At 51.7% G+C, this 18,607-nt stretch overlaps 1 protein-coding gene across 2 annotated transcripts in view; it reads left to right on the top strand.

Moving 5' to 3' along the window:
• The first annotated feature begins 4,049 nt into the window (after positions 1-4,049).
• The window catches only part of Fam207a (family with sequence similarity 207 member A), a 31,846-nt gene continuing 17,288 nt past the window's right edge, over positions 4,050-18,607 (top strand). For both annotated transcript variants that reach the window (XM_029482815.1, XM_021174343.2), the window contains exons 1-3: positions 4,050-4,289; positions 6,100-6,208; positions 16,966-17,034. In XM_029482815.1, coding sequence (XP_029338675.1) covers positions 4,152-4,289; positions 6,100-6,208; positions 16,966-17,034 — 316 coding nt within the window. In that variant the 5' untranslated portion in view covers positions 4,050-4,151. The remainder of the gene's footprint in view (positions 4,290-6,099; positions 6,209-16,965; positions 17,035-18,607) is intronic.

Raw genomic sequence — 18,607 nt, 5'->3', positions numbered from 1 at the left:
AAAAGAAAAAAGAAAAACAAACCAACCAACCAAACAAACAAAAGTAGCTGGGCCACCTTAGGGCTCAGAAAGCAAGTGTAAGAACAGTGGCAGTGCTGACTGCTGGTCAAGATCTAAAGACAGCAGCGGTGGTGGCAGTCAACTCATGATGGGCCCCTGGACCCGGGAGGAAGCAGCCAGGTAACTCTGGGCACTAGGATCCAGGAGATGTTAACATATTAGCTGACTCTTCTGTGTTTTGAATTATTAAATAACTGTATTCATTTTATAATAAGTAAGGAGGTTATTATAAGTCAACTTCATGGAAGCACTCAGGCCCAGGCAACCAGCCCTACCTACTCAGCAGGCTGACTCAATGGGAAAAGAGAGATAGAGTTTGATTAATCTTATCATTGACCTCTAAGGACAAGGGCATCAGGGTCACCATCTGGGCTCTCTACTGGGGCCTCTCATATCTTCAGTCCCCTTGGTTCTTGGCACTTTATTGAAATTGTGACATGGGTCTTCCCCTTGCTCATTTCCTCTGAACCGCCCTGGGTGTCACCATGTGGCTTCCCACAGAACAGGCAGGGACACACACCCTGGACGGGTTGCTGGCCCTTCCTCCTCTGTAGTGTAGGAGTGTGGGGCTGCCTCAGTCTCAGGAGCTAAGTGTGATGGGAGACCCCAAACTGCGGGAAAATCTCAGCTATGGAGATAACCTGACTACAAATGGTACTAAGATACCCAAATACAGTTTTGACTCCAGCCATCAACAAAGCTAGAAAGAAGTCAAAGATCACTGGGGCAGAGGTAACACCTACCCAGTGGTCGTCTCTCTGTCCTTGGTGCCAGGTTCCTTCCTAATTAGCCTAGGCCCACAGAATCAGTGGCATCAATGTAGTGCCAGGGAAGTGTTTGTGACCCCCTCAAAAAACAGATAGGAAGCCAGGCATGGTGGCGTTCACCTTTAATCCCAGCACTTGGGAGGCAGAGGCAAGCGAATTTCTGAGTTCGAGGCCAGCCTGGTCTACAAAGTGAGTTCCAGGACAGCCAGGGCTACACAGAGAAACCCTGTCTTGAAAAAATCAAAAAAAAAAAAAACCCAACAAACAACAAACAAACAAAACAAACAGATAGGAACCAATCTGATGCAACTCACAGCAGGGTCTAGCTTCTATTCTATTTGAGCTAACTTGGGCCGTTCCAATGCACCACCATCTCTCGGGACGGTTTTGGTAGTTGGGGGAGCCCAAATACCTATCAGGGGAAGGCTTTATACAAACAGCAACTGGGGGCAGGGGGAGGGTTAAGTGTGCAAGCATCTAATTGGAAAACCACTGTGGCTTTTCAATCTGGGAGTCAGATCATAAAATTATCTTCTGTTCCCCTCTGCATTGGTGGTCATTAGGCAGGGGTGGGCTTGTAACCTGGGGATGCAGGTTTGTCGGGGGAATAACCTGGAGATACTGGTCATGTTGAGGGTATAACCTGGAGATGCTGGTCTTGCTGGGAATTAGCCTAGAGACTGGAGCTAGGCTCAGGTTTTGTTGAGGAGGGGGGCAACTTGGAAACTAATGCTAGGTACCAGCCTGTTAGTTTACCCGAGTTCAAACTTAGGTCAGGTTCTCTAAAATGGAGTCTGATCTTCAAAGATTTGGCCTCTCATCAATGTACACACCAGAGGGTCTGGGAGGTAACGGCACATGGACACCCATGCCTGCCCTTCCCCATCTCCCTGATCACCAGACTTCAGGGAACTCCTGGGAAGTTGCTCTGTGCCCTTTGCAGTTTGACCCAGGTGGCTGGAAGACCTTGGGCCTTGGTGCTCAGCCAGCCCCCCCCCCCCAGAAGCTGTGAAGGACAGGAGGCCAATTCCCTGCCCCACTGCCTTGAGCGGCTGGTCTAGCACCCATGATCAGAGTCAAATTAGGACTCTGTGCTGCAGGTTCTGTCACCAGAAGGTCCTGGGCCTCCGAGATGCTGTGTGTTTGTGCCAGCCCTGTGCCTGGGGCTCCGGCCCTTCACACTGTGAGACTAGCCTCTTTTCTGCCCAGCCCTGGGAATCTGTGATCTCCAACTATAAGCTGCTAGGGGTCACTTCCTGGCTCTCACTTTTCTCTTAGTCCTCAAGCAGCTCATTCTAACCCCCACCCCACTCTCACTGTAGAAACAGGGAAACTAGGCTTGAAAAAGCTCAGGCCTTGGCTAGGTCACACAAAGAAAGGTGGACCCAGCAAACTTGGCCACCTCCCTGGGAGGCTCAAGGGAGCCCTCCTCCCCGAGAAAAGCCAGGCAGAACTGTCTTGGATCAGTCACTGGGGCTGGGGAAGAACTGAGAGGTGATCTGGACCCTGCTGATTCCTGTGGGGTCTGGCAGTTGTGTTTCCAGGGCTGGGCGCGATGATACAGTGTCTGCCTCCCCTCGCCCCAAACCCCCATCCCGGCTCCCAGTAGCTGTATCAGTGGACCAGCCTGCGGGTGGTGGTTCACACCTACACTCTAGTTGAATTGGAGCAGGGTCGCGGTCTAGAGCCCGAGGGGGGGGGGGGGGGGGGGGGGGGGGGGGGGGGGGGGGGGGGGGGGATTAGCCAGAGATACCTGTACAGTCCTCTCTCTAACTGCAAAACTAGCTGTACAGTCCTCTAACTGCAAAACTAGTTTGCCAGGAGCCAGGGAAGCGCAGGACACGAGCGCCCTCAGGCGGCAGGAAGAAGAATTGAGGGTTCTAAAAAATTAACTTTTTGTTGACTTGCGAGTTCCTTGGGGTGCCCTGGAACTGGCCTTAAGCAACTCATCCTCCATGGGGGAACCTGGGGTCCAGCGGACAGCCCAGAGCACAGGAACACTGCTGAGGGTTGAGAAGGAGAAAACATTTAGGGGGTGGGGGTGGGGTGAGGGTCTGTCCTAGGTAAAAGCCAGGCTAACTTTTAGGGTGGCTCTGGCTGCCAGATCTTCTGGGGAGATGAACCAGGTTGTGAAGAGTTCAATGGATTTTATTCCCAGGTCATCTCAAAACAGGCTTGCGAAAGTAACTTTTATTCGCTTGATGTCCTTGTTGTCTCGGAGGCTTACTGCTGACTACGCTCTCCTTTTCTAGCTCTTTCCGAACTCTGACTGGCTGATTCAATTCAGCTGTTCTGGCTCAAACGTCTCTCCAAGTCGCCTGATTCAATCTAGTTTGTCTCAGCTTCACACCTAGTGCACTGCTTGGCCTGCAGCCACTCACTGTTCTAGATTGTTTTCTGTTGCTGTGATAAAAACACTTATCAAAGGCAGCGTGGGGAGGAAGGTGTTCATTACATCTTACAGGTTGGATCTCATCGTCAGGGAAGGAGCAGGAACTTGGAGGCAGCCCCCGATGAGAAACCGCATCGGAAAGATGCTTATTGGCTCTGCTCCCTGGCGTGCTCTGCTACTTCAGCCACTGTGGGGCACCGGACTCCGCTTTGGGCTCACCTTCTCCCCACAAATCCCATCTCACTGTGGATCCTGAGCAGAGACGTCCTGGCATCCAGGATGCTCTCTACCCTAGAAGGGAAGAAGGCAGAAGGCCTCTATCCTGGCTGTGCCTGGAACCAACTTTCTTTTGTGGCTCCAACTATAGCTCACTTTGGTTTTGTATTGTATTTTACAGGTGTCATTTGGGTGAAGAGTTGGAACCACCCTTCGTCGTTGCTTTCCTTAAGCAATACCGCACTGGGTGCACAGGGGCTGTTGGACACGGAGCCGACTGTGCAGGAAGACGAAGGCCGCTCGGTCCATCTGGTACCCATTTAAGTGGAAGTGCAAAGTCCCCAACTCCAGGACCTGTTTTAAGGACGAAACGCCATGCTGCACACATAAAGACCCGCATGAGTAAAACCGACGTGAACCTGTCTCCCTACTCCAGACGCGCGCGATAGAAACATGGCGTAACGTGCACCGGAGGCTTCTATAGTTTTACTTCCCTGGCTCTTGGCTGCAGTCACATCGCCACACGTCTAACGCGCTAGCGGGAGCGCGCGACGTAAGCACCGCAACTGCGCACGCGCTACGGGAGGCACTTCCGGGGACCGGCCGAACGCCGATCTACGCAGCCGCGGCTCTATTTCCGGCTGTCTGGGAGCACTTCCGGGAGGCTCTTCCACTAGTGAGGCGGCGTTGCTAGCAGGCGGAAACCTCCAGGGAAGATGGGGAAAGTGAGGGCGCTGCGGGCTCGTGTGCACCGGGCGGCCGTGAGACCCGACGGGGAGGCTGCACCCGGCCCTGTGCCCCGCGCCTCGGAGCCCGCGCTCCCACAAGCCCCGGCGGGCGGAGCAGTGGCGAAGGTGAGGTGTGGGGTGCGTGTCGGGCCAGGTCTCCGCCGAGCCGGATCTCCAAAGATCAGGAGCCCTGCATGGTTGGGTGTCGCTCTTCTGTGTGTGTTCCTGCCACTCTGGTTAGGGTCCTGACCCGGCCCACCTTTAGCCGTCATGCCTTCTCGGTTGGGGTGTGAGCTCCATCGCTGGGGGAAAGCATCCCACTACGCTCTGGAAATGTCTCAGGGCTCTAGCAAAGGCTCTTTAAAGTCCGCACGGGGCTTTAAGTAAAGAAGAGGGCATGCCTGAGGTTCAGTAACCACGGCCCCATCCACCCATGCAACCAAAAATCTGCTTTTGGCTTCTGCTCTGAACAGCCTGTGAATGGAGGGAGACTGGTTTCTTGTGTTGGGTTCTTTCACTCAGCACAATATTGTCAGGGTTGCACGATACATCCACACACAGGCTACATTCTTTGCCTCGTGCTCCTCCTTCAGCTGCCCGGCAGTGTTTTCTAGTTTGCATAGGAGCAACAGGAGGGATATTATTGGACCGCGGAGCCGACGGCTTCCCATCAGTAATGCTAAAGCGGGGTTTTCACGCGTTTACTGTGCACCACGTTTCATACTTCTGTAAAGCCAACACAATGTCATTCGACAGATGAGGTTTATTTTAAAATCTTTTATGCATGTGTTTTGAGCGCATGTATGTTTATACCGCATGCACACATGGTACTGTGAGAGGCCAGAGAGGGTGTGGATCCCCTGGAACTAGAGTTAGGCATGGTTGTATGTGCTGGGAACCAAACTTAGGTCGTTTGCAAGAACAGCAAGTGCTTTAAACCACGAGTCATCCATTTCTCCAGCTCCTAGTTAAGATTCATTCATAGTCTTACTGTGTGTGTGTCTACCTTTGTCTGCCTCTGTCTATCTCTGTGTCTCTGTCTCTGGTGTGTGTTTGAGACAGGGTCTCTCTATGTAGCCCTGACTATTCTGGAACTCACTCTGTAGACCAGGCTGGCCTTGAACTCATAAGAGATTGACCTGCCTCTGCCTCCCACGTGCTGGGGTTAAAAGCATGGCATCCACCCGTGTCCCTGGCTCTTGCTTGTTGCTTTGGCTTTGGAGATCTTACTTATTTTTATTTTACCTCATCTCATTGTTTCATTATTCTTTTGAGACAAGGTTTCACCCTAGCCCACCCAGCTTGTCACTTCCCTCTGCCCAGGCTGTAGCCCACTGTGCCCAGCTTTTATTTGTTGTTGTGGCCAAACTGAGAGCTGCTTCTGTTTTCTCCCACACCCACGGGAGGTGCTGTGCAGCCATTGATTCTTATTTTTCCCATTTTTCTTTTAATTTGGTAACTTGGCTCAAGTTTAAGCCTTATGTTGACAGAGATTGTTTTTATGTCCCTTCACCCAGCCGCGTCTTTGCCTCACTGGAGGGTTATGTGGTTGGTAATTCCTGTTTTTGTTCCTCAGAGATGCCCAAGGACCAGTACTTAGAGGATTCCCTCTACTCACTCCTGGGAGGGCCCATGCATACAGTTGTAAGCAGCAGTCATGCCTTACCTCACAGCTACTCCTGGATCTGCGTATGTTTGCAAGGAGGCTGTGCTCAGGCCCTGTGCTAATGTGGCTCTACTACCCAAGACTCTAATTGTCCCAACTCTGATGGGGGCAGGAAGGAACAGGCCTGATCTGGGAACAAGGATGTAGATACTCTTCCGGGGCCTCCCCGGCTGAGAAGTAGAGGACTTTCGCCTTAGCATCTTCTCGCTGTGTGACTCTCAAACCAAAGGTCAACTTGATGTCCTCTCTCTTCTCCTGTTGGGACTGCAGGACTGGACATTCGTTCACAATGACATCTTTGCCAGGACACAGATAGACCCTAGTGCGTTGGTGCAGAGGCTGGAGCTGGACCAGAGGAGTGTGGTGTCCCTGAAGAGAGGTGAGTTCCTGCCTTGGGAGAGTCGAGAGGGCAGCCTAACTGCCTGTGGACTAGCCCGTGTTTTAAAAGATGACACTAGGCATGACATGTGTTGCATAGCTTAAATCCCAGCACTTGAGAGGCTGAGGCAGGCCAGTCTCTACATTCAAGGCCAGCCTGGACTACACATCTAGTTCCAGGAAAAAACAAGGCTGTGTAGAAAGACCCCGTCTCAAAGCAAGACTAAAGGAGATGTTACTTTTACAGGAAAAATTAAAAAAGAACAATAAAGTATACCAAAGTAGAAAGACTAGCGCTGAGGAGTGCCACATGCCGGTGCCTACCCTTGGTGCCACACAAGGAGTCTTTTGAAGCAGGTATCGGGCTGCCCGGCATTCCATTCATAAATTCTGAGCGTGCTTACACTAGATAACTTACCTGCAACATTGATGCTGCGCCTGTGTTGTCAGCGTGGCAGAAAGCAGGCAGGCCTTGTGGTCGCCATCTAGTCAAGACAGTTTTTTTATTTCCTCCCCTTCCTGCCCTCCCCGTGAAGACAGTTCTAATTGCTGCTGAAGGTATTGTGACCAGACTCATTCTTTTTTTTTTTTTTTTCCCCAAGTCAGGGTTTCTCTGTGTAGACCTGCCTGTCTTGGAACTTGCTCTGTAGACTAGGCTATCCTGCCTCTGCCTCCCAAGTGCTGGTTTTAAAGGCATGCACTGTCACACCTGGCTACCAGTGGCTTCCTTCCTTCCTTTCTTCCTTTCTTTTTTTTTGAGACTGGTTCTCTTTATGTAGTCCTGGCTGTTCTGGAATTCACTTTGTAGACCAGGCTGGGCTTGAACTCACAGAGATCTGCCTGCTTCTGCCTCCCGAGTGCTGGGATTAAAGGCATGTACTACCACACCCAGCACTACCATTGTCGCCTCCGCAGCTGCCACCGCCTCCCCCTCCTCTTCTTCCTTTTTAAGATTTATTTCATATGTGTGAGTACATTGTCATTGTCTTCAGACACCCCAGAAGAGGGCATCAGACCCCATTACAGATGGTTGTGAGCCACTATGTGGTTGCTGGGAATTGAACTCAGGACCTCTGGAAGAGCAGTCAGTGCTTCTTAACTGCCAGTCTTGGTGTATATAAAGTGGTGACAGACCCACCTCGTAGAGACTGAGGTTACCTTATCCAGAAAGGTCCAGGCATTCAGCAAATTCTGGTTCCTTGCTCCTTATTCGTGAGGTGGGCTCAGCACGATGACCAGGCTAGACAACTGCAGAGGAGTTAGCATATCCTTCTTTGGGACAGCAAGATGTTCGTAGGTTTCCTCTCAGCTATGGGCCCTCTTACTGCCAACTGGACCTGAAGAACTTGGCCTTACCTTGGCAGTGCCTCCCTCAACTCTGTCATGTCCTTTTCCTGTTAGAACCTCTGTCAGGCCCTGTTGTTTGGATGATCCTGGAGCCACCTGTCACCCTCTGACCTGCCCCAACTTGATAACAACGCTTCCTCAAAAGAGTTAATGTAACAGTTATCTAGAGAGAGCTTGAAGACTGTACCTGATTGAATCCTTCAGAAAATGATGTTTTAAAAATTTGTGTACCATGCCGGGTGTGGTGGCGCACACCTTTAATCCCAGCACCTGGGAGGCAGAGGCAGGCGGATTTCTGAGTTCGAGGCCAGCCTGGTCTACAAAGTGAGTTCTAGGACAGCCAGGACTATACAGAGAAACCCTGTCTTGAAAAACCAAACCAAAACAACAACAACAAAAAAAGTGTATACCCATATATATGCATAAAACCTTAAATAAGGGACAAATCACATCTGACTTCTGAGAACCTTTATAGAGCGGCCTTTGACCTCCTTAGTTGCATGTATTTCCCACGGCCTGCCTCTTTGAGAGGGTCATAGGGACTGCAGTCTTAGTGTGTGGCAGAGATGGGTTTGGGGGACATGGGAATGGCCCCTTGGCTTGGACCATGTATAGCTCTGGCCAGAGCGTAGCCCTGGTTCTCCGTGCCCGTGATGCCTCAGTTCATGTGTTTGGGCACAGGGTGTCGCCAGGAGAAAGGTGATCCTGATGTAGGACTCATCCAGTCTACAGCCAACTTTAGTTCCTTAGGGGTGGTTTTGAGACATCCAGGGACTCTTCCTGGTGTATGTATCACCTGTCCCCTAATCAGCCCTCACCTTCTTGGTGGCCCTTCTGACTGGCTGTCTCTCCAGTTGTTATTCTGACCTTGAGTCCCACATACCTGTCCTCAGTTAACTTTAAGCTAGACATAGTGACTGTTAGACCTCACAGAATGTCCTGACGAAGTAGGATAGACCTGCCTCTTCCTCTGCCCACTAGCACAAAAGATCAGCAGCTTGTTGGCCGTAACAATGCCTGCAAGATCCTTTGGGGAGGGCCCCATGTGTAGGAGGGACTTGCGGTTGGAAAACCCCAGTCCTTTACCATACTCCTTCCTGGCTGAGACGGTCAAAGCCTGCGTCTCCCAGGGTTCGAGGTCCGCATCTCAGACCCCTCTCCGCATCATTCTTCTGGCTGCCTGGTACCTTCTGTGTTCTTGGTACTGGCTACTTCTGTTCATGGCCAGCTTAGTCTCTGAGCCAGGCAGGTGGAGGGACACCTGACTTGTGTCAGAGTGGTCACAAAGGGAGCTGAGTCCTTGATTCAGTCTCTCGCTGCATCGGGCATGACTTGGTGCTCAAACCTGACTGGGGTAATGCAGGAATGAAGAAAGGACACACGGACAAGAAAGCCTCTGGCGGGCTGTGCTCTCTCCGATGGAGGACACATAGGCAGTCTGGGAACTCATGGTGTCTTAGGGTTTCTACTGATGTGACGAAACACCATGACCAAGATAACATGGGGAGAAAAGGGTTTATATGGCTTACATATTGCAGTTCATTGAGAGAAGCCAGGCAGGAACTCAAACATGGCAAGAACCCAGAAGCAGGAGCTGATGTAGCAGCCACAGAGGGGTGCTGCTTACTGGTTTACCCCTACCCATGGTTTGCTCAGCCTGCTTTCTTATACATCCTAGGACCACCCGCCCAAGGATGGCACCACCCACAGTGGGCTGGGCCCTCCCCCATTGATCACTGGTTAAGGAAGTCCTGTACAGCATTGCCTACAGCCTTGTCTTATGGCAGCATATTCTCGTTGGAGGCTCCTCTGATGAGTCTAGCTTGTGTCAAGCACCAAGGAGCCAGACCAAGGGCTCTCTCTCTGTAGGGCAGCAGTCTCACGCTGCAGTCGTCTGCAAGGCTGAAGGTGTAGTTGGTGGTTTCTGTACTCACTGATCAATGGTAAACACTGTACTTGGACCAGAAGAAGCCTTTGCTGTTTCTGTGGGTCTGAGGCCTTGGGGTCCCTGATGCCCACCATGTGGACAATACACATTTACTGAGGACTTCATACACAGCTCCATAGTCATCTCAGTGACCTGCTGGTTTCAGGGGCACCAGCACTGCCTGTGGGTGCTTTACTGTATGCATCACTGCAGCGCCTCTTGCCCCTCTCTCACAAACAACTCGACACTTAGCCCAGGAACTGAGGTAGCTCTAAGTGCAATGAATGGTCCTGAAGAGACTAGACATCGCCATGACCGTCATGTGTACACATGGGCTGCCATACCATGAACAGGCTTGTAGCCCCAGGAGGTGGCATGGCCAGTGTCCCTGTGAGTGCTTTGCTGGTGGCAGCTCTCATCTTTCTGTTGGTACCTTGGGAACCAGCCCCTTCCTGCTTCCCTGAGCTTATCTTCCTGTGGCAGACAAGATCTCAGCCTGGGAGGTGCTGGGCTCTGCGGCTGTGCTGTGGGGCTTCTGACTTACGTGTCCTCACCTCTCGCCCTGGGAAAAGGAGTGAGGCTGCTCTGGAGATACCCTGTCCCTGGCCAACAAACTCACCTTTGTCCTATGGGATAGAGGGTCTTGCCCGTGTGATCCTCCCGTGAAGTGGCCTGTGGTTCCCCTGCCTGCTCTTTTGGCCGGTGTGGAAGGAGTTGTGGCAGACAGCATGAAGCAGTCTTTCTCCCACCCCCATCCTGCACGTGGTGTGTTACCTGGTGTGCAGAAGGCTTGAGCTGATGCAGTGAGCCTGGTCGTGCCGCTGCCTGGCAGATGGTCACAGTATGCTGTCTGGGACCGCCTTTGCTGACCTTGGGCACGAAGCTAGAACATGACTGTGTGCTGTTCAGAGGAGAAAGTCTGCAAGCACACATTTAGATTTTATTTCCAGTTCTCTGTGCCCGCACACTAGAAGACTGCAGAAAACAAACCAATCCGTTTTCCAGATTATCATCTGGACTCTAGCTCCGAGCCGTGGGCAGGCTGAGGCAAGTCCTGTAGAGGAGGAGAGCAGAGCCAGGGTGGGGGAGGCTGTGAGAAACATGGGAACCACCCCACCAGTCTCTCTCGATCATGGGGCAAAGGCCACTGGGAGGCGGGGAAAGAGGTCATTAAGAGCCCTAGGCTGTGTGATGTGGCCCCAGGAAACCCAGAGTGCACTCCATGGTCTCCTCAGGCATCATGACAGGCTCCTGCCCGGTTGGTTGGTTGTATCTTTTCAGACCCTGACCTCCCCTGTGCTTAGCAGAGTGTGAATGTGCATTTTCAGGCTCCCCCTCCTATGAGCGGTAGGCCTCCGTGACTCTGGCCAGCAGAGGGCAGCAGAGCCTCATTTCCTTCCTAGGTCCTGGGGCAGGGGACCTGCAGCAAGCGACTTCCTTCTGTGTGTGGAACCCTCAGAGGATGAGTTTCTTTAGGAATTGTTTAGAAGAATGCTGTGAAGTCAGAGCTACGGCAGCCAGTAGGATGTACGCATCACTGTCTCCATTCCGCTCCTAGGCTTAGCCTTTGCACAGAGCAGGGAGTCACGGGAACAAACTCTAGGAGCAAGTCACAGCATGAGTTGACCTTGGCTGCTGTGTTGTGTGTGTGCTGGCTGCTGAGCTGTGGGGTGCTAGGCTGACATACTGGTGGACAAATCTTGTAGAGATGCCAAACACCTGTTGACAGACACGGTCCAGTAACTGTTTCTGTGTGTCCCTTCCAGTGACATTCCTTGGGTCCTCAGTTACCTAGCTGTGGAGTGTGATGCGGAAGTGATTGTACGTGCCAGCAGGGAGCCAGCAGGGAGCCAGCCAAGGCCTGGTTCTGTCCTTCCTGCAGCTTTAGTATATAAGGTGCCAGGACCTACCAGATTCTCTTTCCAGAGCTTGAGCATAGCGGCTGGCCTATGGTAAGGAAGCAGGTCTGCATCTGTGATTGGGACAGGAACATGTTCCAAATAGCAGGACGGGCCACACTTTCCTCAGGCTAAAGCTGCCTGTTTTAAGGCCATATAAACAGTTTAAACATGCAGTAGCAGAACATGTAGTAGAATATGTGTGTGGGCTCACCAGCCAACCTCACTGCCTGTGTGCCTCCTGTGCTCTTCGGTGAGTGGACCATGTTGAGTGCCCACCTCTACCCAGCAGGAATTGCCCTTCTGTGCTGGTGGTCCTGCCCAGAACTCTTGTGGGACCCCAGGAGATAGGACCTGGTGTAAAGGCTCTTGGGGTCCTGGCGTGCTCAGTCTTGAGGATACTTGGATATGGCTCCTTCTCCCTGCCCTGCTAGAGGCCTGGCCTTAGCTCTGTAAGTACAGAGCCAGCCCTGTAGCAGAGGCTTGACCATTAGGGCCCTGCCTCTACTTGGAGTTGTATGAAAAGAAAAGGATACGCATCAGCAGGGACATCTGACCCTGCCTTGGTGACCTGCTGAGCCTGGTCCAGTGTGGGTCCTGTGTGTGACATCACATCACGTGGGGCCTACTGCATGCTCCATTGTTCAGAACCGCATGCCCATTTGACTTCAGGACCCACCTGGTCCTTCAGCCTGTGGGTACTCAGAGAATTATCTCTGTGCTTTATCCCAGGCCACCTCACCTGACGACAGGTAGCCTCAAGGAGGTGTCATTTCTTCCCGGTGGCTCTTGTTTGGAACCAGAAGACTCAGGGGCTCTTCTGTTATTACAGGTTGTTCCCAGCTACTTCAAAATCCTTCAAGGGAGGGGAATCCCACCATCGATCCACAACTGGGCTAGAGGGCAGCTGTAGGCTTGGAGATAAAATTTGTGTGTATGTGTGGAGGGGGAACAGGAAGAGGAAAGTCTTGCTTGCGTGTGCTGGATGCAGATGTCACCTTGTGTTAGCAGCTCCTTTCCTATGACCTTGACCTTTGACCCAGCTGCCTCTCTTGGGATACCCTTGCCCTGTGTATTTCCCAAATTCCACAGGGAGGTGCCTTTTGAGGCGGGGGGGGGGCGCTTGACAACCCCAGGGACACTGTACGGTTTTCCTGGCCCGTTGGTACCCAGATGCCTTCCTGAGCCACTGCCCCTGTCCACAGTCAGGAGGCAGAGAGCAATGGATACTGTGTTCAACTCACTCTCTGCTTTTCTGCAGTCCAGGGCTCCAGGCTGTGGGTGGGAGGCTCTGCCTGTATTTAGGGTAATTCCTCCTATCTCATTTAGCCTCATTAGACAATCCCTCACAGATACCTAGCCCTTCCTATTTTTTACAGTTTAACTGCATGCCTTATTACTAGTCTGTGTATGCAGTGCGTATACGTTTATGTGCACAAGAGCAAGCCTCATGTGTTTTGAGGTCACACAGCAGTGTGAGAGAGTTGACTGTTGCTGGCTACTGGTATAGGGTTCAAACACTCAGGCTTGAACGGCCAGCACTAATACTGCCCAAGCTCTCCAGCCCACTTCCTTTTATTCTGAAACCCATTCTCTCACCCTGGTGCACACGGCTTTTCCAGTGCTGCTTATCTGAGCTATTTTGTCACAGTACTAGAAGGCTGACCAACACAGACTGCTTGCCCCTCTCCTTCCGCGCTGTGACCATTGAGCATCCCGGGAGGACTGCTGGTTACATCTCCATCTCTCTCTGGCACTGGGAAATCCTGATGCAGGGCTGAGGTTACTGCTGTTCTCACCCTTCCTGTCTGTCCAGTAGTCTTGCTTTCAGCCTGGTCCATGGTGATTGGTTTAGGTCTCACTTTGTTGCAAATTTTATTTTAAACAATTTGCTCATCCTTAAGAGTAAGCTGTAGATGGGAGTCAATGTTAAGCATTTGGGCCTGGCCTGCCCTGGGCCCAGTAATCCTGGTACCTGTTCCAAGTTCCAGGTCTCTGGTAAGGAAGCTGGGGCTGAGATGCCCTGCCCCAGTACAGCAGTTGGTACTGTCAAGTCTCAGAAATGCTTGCTGGGCTCTGTCTCCTTCCTTCACAGGATAAAGGCTGCAGCGGATGCCGTGACAACTGGTAGCCAGGGAGAGGCCTCCAAGCTCTGTTGTCCCCAGCTCAGCTGGGACTGAGCTGCTGTTCTGTCACAGTGCTCCTGTGAAGCCCCCTCTGTTTGGGCAGCAGCCACAGCTCATTCTGTGTATGTATTCTAGCCAGCACAGGCCTGCTGACGTCACAGACATCCCCGTCCTCATCATGGAGGCTACCCATGTCTGTCTGGTTGCTGCCTGTTTCTGGGCCTGTCTTTCTGCCCACAGGGAGTAACCGTCAGTCTTCACTGCAGAGTCCAGTGAAGCGAGTGTGACCATCAGTGCCAAGTGCAGCAGGATCCTAGGGCTGCGTCAGGCCTCAGCTTCTGCATGACCTCAGCATTCCAAACCCTTTGCATCTGCAAGAACAGCCTGTTCGGTTCTGTTTCTCCGGAGCGACGGAGGGCTAAAAAGGTCACATTCTAGCTAGCGTTCTCAGTAGCCCGCTCCAACATCCTTCCTTGTGTGCGGTGCTAGGCATGTGATTGCTAGGGCCAGTCTCCAATGACCTCGGTGTTATTTTTACTTTGGAGTAATTGCACAATTACCAAAAGTTGAAAGAATCATTTAGAGAGAATTACTTCCTGTCCCCTGGGATGTCTTCCCACTGGGCACTTCTGTGTGAGCTCCCACTCCCGTTGGTGCTGTCTTGGCTGTGCCAGGCCCATTTTTCTTACAAGTTTCCATGCACCTCAGAAAACCCCAAGTCCCACCCCAGCCTGACATCCCACTATTAGGCCTGTTGTCACCTCACTTGTGGTTTGACATTGCTTCTAGTCATGTGACACCTGCCTAGGTCTGGTGCACTGGAAGTGCATCGGATGTTCCATCTGTCAGGCCAGCTGGAGGAGTAGCTACGGAGCCTGGGCCCTCTTATCCCAGCCCAGCCCAAGGCGCACAGCCCCGGCCCTTCTTCTAGGGAAAATGAACAGGTAGAGTTAGGCTGGAAGCATGGGCACCAGACCCCAGCACCTTGACCCTAGCTATGGGGAGAAACTGAGTCACCAAACGCCCAGGCTTTGTCCCCGTCCTCTCAACAGAGGCTGAAGCAGCTTACCAGGTTCTCCAGCTTCTCCTGACAGAACTTGCTTCTGCCACGTTTATCCTTAGACACGCAGGTTCTCCATCATACAATCCAGGAACATCTACATGTACGAGATGGCAGGAGACCATGTTTCCTACACATGTTCTTAGGAACTAAAACCATGTTCTCTCTTCTCTGTGGCTAAAACCATGTCAGGTCTGGGAAAGGCAGTTAAGGCCAAGGGCATGGACCTTCCTTGTGTTGTTCTGGGACAGAGTAGCAGCAGGGAAAGATTCCAGTGATCCGATCCCCACCCTCCATCCCACCAAAACGCTACAACCCAGGTGCCCGAGGCCCAGTAACCAGTAGGAGCTCCTCCTCCTGCCTCATAGTTCTCAGTTCCACACTTAGTCCTTCTTATTCATCATGGGCAGGGCTGCTGCTCTGGCTGGGCAGTGTCCCTAGCTGGTTCCAGCTGCCTTCCACTGGACTGAGACCATCCTTAGAGAGAGGAAGCCCAGCTAGCATTGTCCAGGCCCCTCAGAGCCAGCCCATCAGTGCTGTCTATCCTTTCTGCTCACATAGCCCGGTTGTCTATGCCCCAGTCAGTCAACTTCTGGTCGGTGGGACAGGTCCAACTGATGTTACCACAGAGTATGCAGTGGTCAGCCTTGGTTTTCTCCTTTGAAAAGTGGGACCGTGTCTTCTGGCTCCTGGTGCAGATATATCTCCACTTGTGTTCTTCAATGTCCCCAGACAAGTGCCTAGAGGCCCTCTCTGCCTGCAGTGGTGACCAGCAGAGTCTGGCAGTCTATACAAGGCCTCTCCTTGGCCGGTGTCTAAGAAGGTGGACTTAACTCAGATGGCAGTACTACAGACCCAGTGGCTTCAGTGTGTATTGTTGCCATGGTTTTGGAGAACGGTGTAGCAGTTGTGACAGGGCATGGGGGCATGGGTGTCCTGGTCCTCCTTGGCCAGCACATAGTCGTCCCCCCCCCCCCATGGTCTTCCCTTTGAATATACCTGTGTCCTGGTCTTCATCTAAGGAAAAGTCAGATCAGGGCTACCTTGATGGTCTCATTTCATCTGTAAAGGGGACCTCCCTGTATGTAGACCACCTTTGTATGGGGACCCATGCCTTCAAAATTTTGGTTTTTCCATTTTCATTTTATTTATATTAGTATTTTGTCTGCAAGTATGTAAGTGCACCCTGTGTGTCCAGTGCCCGTGGAAGTCAGAGGAAGGTCTCGGTCCCCCTAAAACAAGTTATATATGGTTGTGAACTGCCGTGCAGTAGCTGGGAACTGAACCCAGGTTCTGTGTGAGAACAAGTGCTCTTAACCACCGAGCCACCTCTTTGGCCCCAAGACCTGTGTCTGTGCTAAAACAACCTGGCCAAACTACGTAAGGGAGGAAAGCAACGTAAGGGAGGAAAGCAACGTAAGGGAGAAGGGGTTTGTTTGACTCACAATTCCAGGTTACAGTCCCATCAGTTCAGGGACATAGAAGCCACAGGAACTTGAAGCAGCAGGTCAGATCATCTCCACCATCGGAGCAGAGAGCGATGGAGTAACATCAGCATCCTAGTGCTGAGCTTGCCCTCTGCATCCCTCCTGTCCAGAGCTTAGCCCTGCAACGGTGCTGCCCATATTCAGGGTGGGTCTTCCGACCTCAACCTAATTAAAAATGTCCCTTATCAGCCAACATATCCATTATGCCAAGTCAGCAACCAGAACTCACCATCAAACCCTGTCTCCAAAGATAGTCATATTACTTTTCCTTTTGAAACTCACTGTGTAGCCCAGGCTGGCCTCTAACTTAAAGGCTGTTCTCCCTCAGCCTTCAGAGTGCTAGGATTATAAAAGGCATGAGCTTCCATGCCTGGCTGCCTGCCATTCCATTCTAAAGAACCAAGAGTTAGCACTGCAGCACTGGATTTGGAACACAGTTCAGCCATTACAGTAGGGATGTGCCAATCAGAACACCATAGCAGGTTATTTGAGGCCAAGGAGCACAAGGAAGAGAAGACAAAACCAGGCAGGGGAAGCTACCACCAGAAGATTGGAGATGCAGGGCTGTAGGCTTCGTTGCAGGGATGGGAGCAATCTTGAGGACAGGAGGAGTCACGGGCACTTTGTTTTCATGCTTTGGTCCTAATGCTGGCATGGAAGGTGACCGTTTGTCATGCCCAAGACCTGGTGTTAGCGCTGTGGTATCCTCACATTCCCCAAATACACTGGGGTCCAGCTGAGCTTGGAGAACCTGACAGTGTTGTACCAGCACAGGGACCCACTGCTGCATGAGCCTGAGGCTGTTCATCACCTGGGGACTCACAGGCTTGTCATCGACCTTAGCCTCTGCAGGGATGGGGAGACCCCGGGCCGCACAGACACTGACCTCATTACTCCTGTGCTCTCTCCTCAGGTGCAGAGCCAAAGGCCATTTTGCCTAAGAAGGAAAAGCTGAAGCTTCGCCGTGAGCGATGGTTACAGAGTAAGTCACATCCTTATCTTGTGAGTTAGCTGCATCTGCCCTTCTCATTCCGATGCCTGTGTCGCCTGGATGGACTTGCACCCTGTGGAGATTGCTCAAGTGCTTGTCCTCTCAGACCCTGTACTCCCTAGGAAGCGTTAGAAGCAGCATCAGTGGCTGCTGAGGGAGTCGGCAGCAGCAGGGCAGCATGAGGCGATCTGTCCCTGAGTGGGTGTAGACCAGTGTGAGCCTCCTGCAACCCCCTTGCTTCCTCCTCCGTACAGAAAGTTCTCCATCCTGAAAGTTCTCTGTCCCTTGGGATAAAAGTGGTCTGTCTGGGGCTTCATGATAAAAGCTTTAACTGCAGGGATAACCTGTACATTTCTGGGGTCAGAGCCTCATGCACAGGTGAGGCCTGTCTGCTGTTCTTCCCAGGTCTGTGTGAGCTTGGCTACTGTCATTTGATGATAGAGTTCATATGGTCCAGGCCAGCCTAGCTCTGTGGGTAGCCAAGCCTGACTGACCTTGAGCTCCTGATCTTTGGGCCTCTGTCCTGCAGCTGTGGGATGGCAGGAGCAAGGCAGCTCGCCCGCCCGCCCGCCCACCCTGCGTGGCTGAAGTTGAGTCTGGTCTCGGTCTCCAGCCGAGCATTTGGAGCAGATGGAGTAGCTCTCCCTCGCTCCCTTCCTGGAGTAAGCAGTCATTTTCCACAAAGCTGATTATGTGCGACGTTCCCCAAGCATTTTCTGTGTTTACTTGAAAATCACGAAGATTGCTTTGTAGCGTTTCTCTTAGCTGTTATCTTTCTTTTTAGTGTGTTTCTGCCAACTCTGGGAGTTTTTTTTTTTTTTTTTTTTTTTAAGATTTATTCATTATTTTTATGTAAGTACTCTGTAACTGTCTTCAAACACACCAGGAGAGGACGTCAGATTTCATTGTGGATGGTTGTGAGCCACCACAAGGTTGCTGGGATTTGAACTCAGGACCTTTGGAAGAGCAGTCAGTGCTCTTAACCACTAAGCTATCTCTCCCAGCCCTAACTCTGGGAGTTAAAAATTTGGAATAGTTTCATCTATATGTTCTTACATGTTTAAATATGGTTTACCTTTTTTTTTCTTCTTGAAAATAAAGTAGTTTTTCTTGAAATTTTTTTCTTGAAAACTTTAAATAAAGGGGTGTTTTGGAAGCAGTATTTCTAGAAATTGGTCAATTTCCTCAACAATTACTAGTGTTACATTTTGTTGCGTTTTGGATTTTTTTTTTTTTTAAGAAGGTGGCTGGCTGCTCTGGTCACCTTTCCACAATTCCCAGCAAAAGGAATTGTGCTCTCTGTGCTGAGGCTTTGGTGTGGCCCTGGTCACATCTGAGGTGTGCTGAGGCTTTGGTGTGACCCTGGCTGCATCTGAGGTGTCCTGAGGCTTTGGTGTGGCCCTGGCTGCATCTGAGGTGTGCTGAGGCTTTGGTGTGGCCCTGGCTGCATCTGAGGTGTGCTGAGGCTTTGGTGTGGCCCTGGCCGCATCTGAGGTGTGCTGAGGCTTTGGTGTGGCCCTGGCCGCATCTGAGGTGTGCTGAGGCTTTGGTGTGACCCTGGCTG

The sequence above is a fragment of the Mus caroli genome, chromosome 10 (genome assembly GCF_900094665.2).
Source record: "Mus caroli chromosome 10, CAROLI_EIJ_v1.1, whole genome shotgun sequence".
Taxonomy (NCBI): Eukaryota; Metazoa; Chordata; class Mammalia; order Rodentia; family Muridae; genus Mus; species Mus caroli.
The sequence above is the reverse complement of the archived record's forward strand: the minus strand, read 5'-3'. Positions and strand labels throughout refer to the sequence as shown.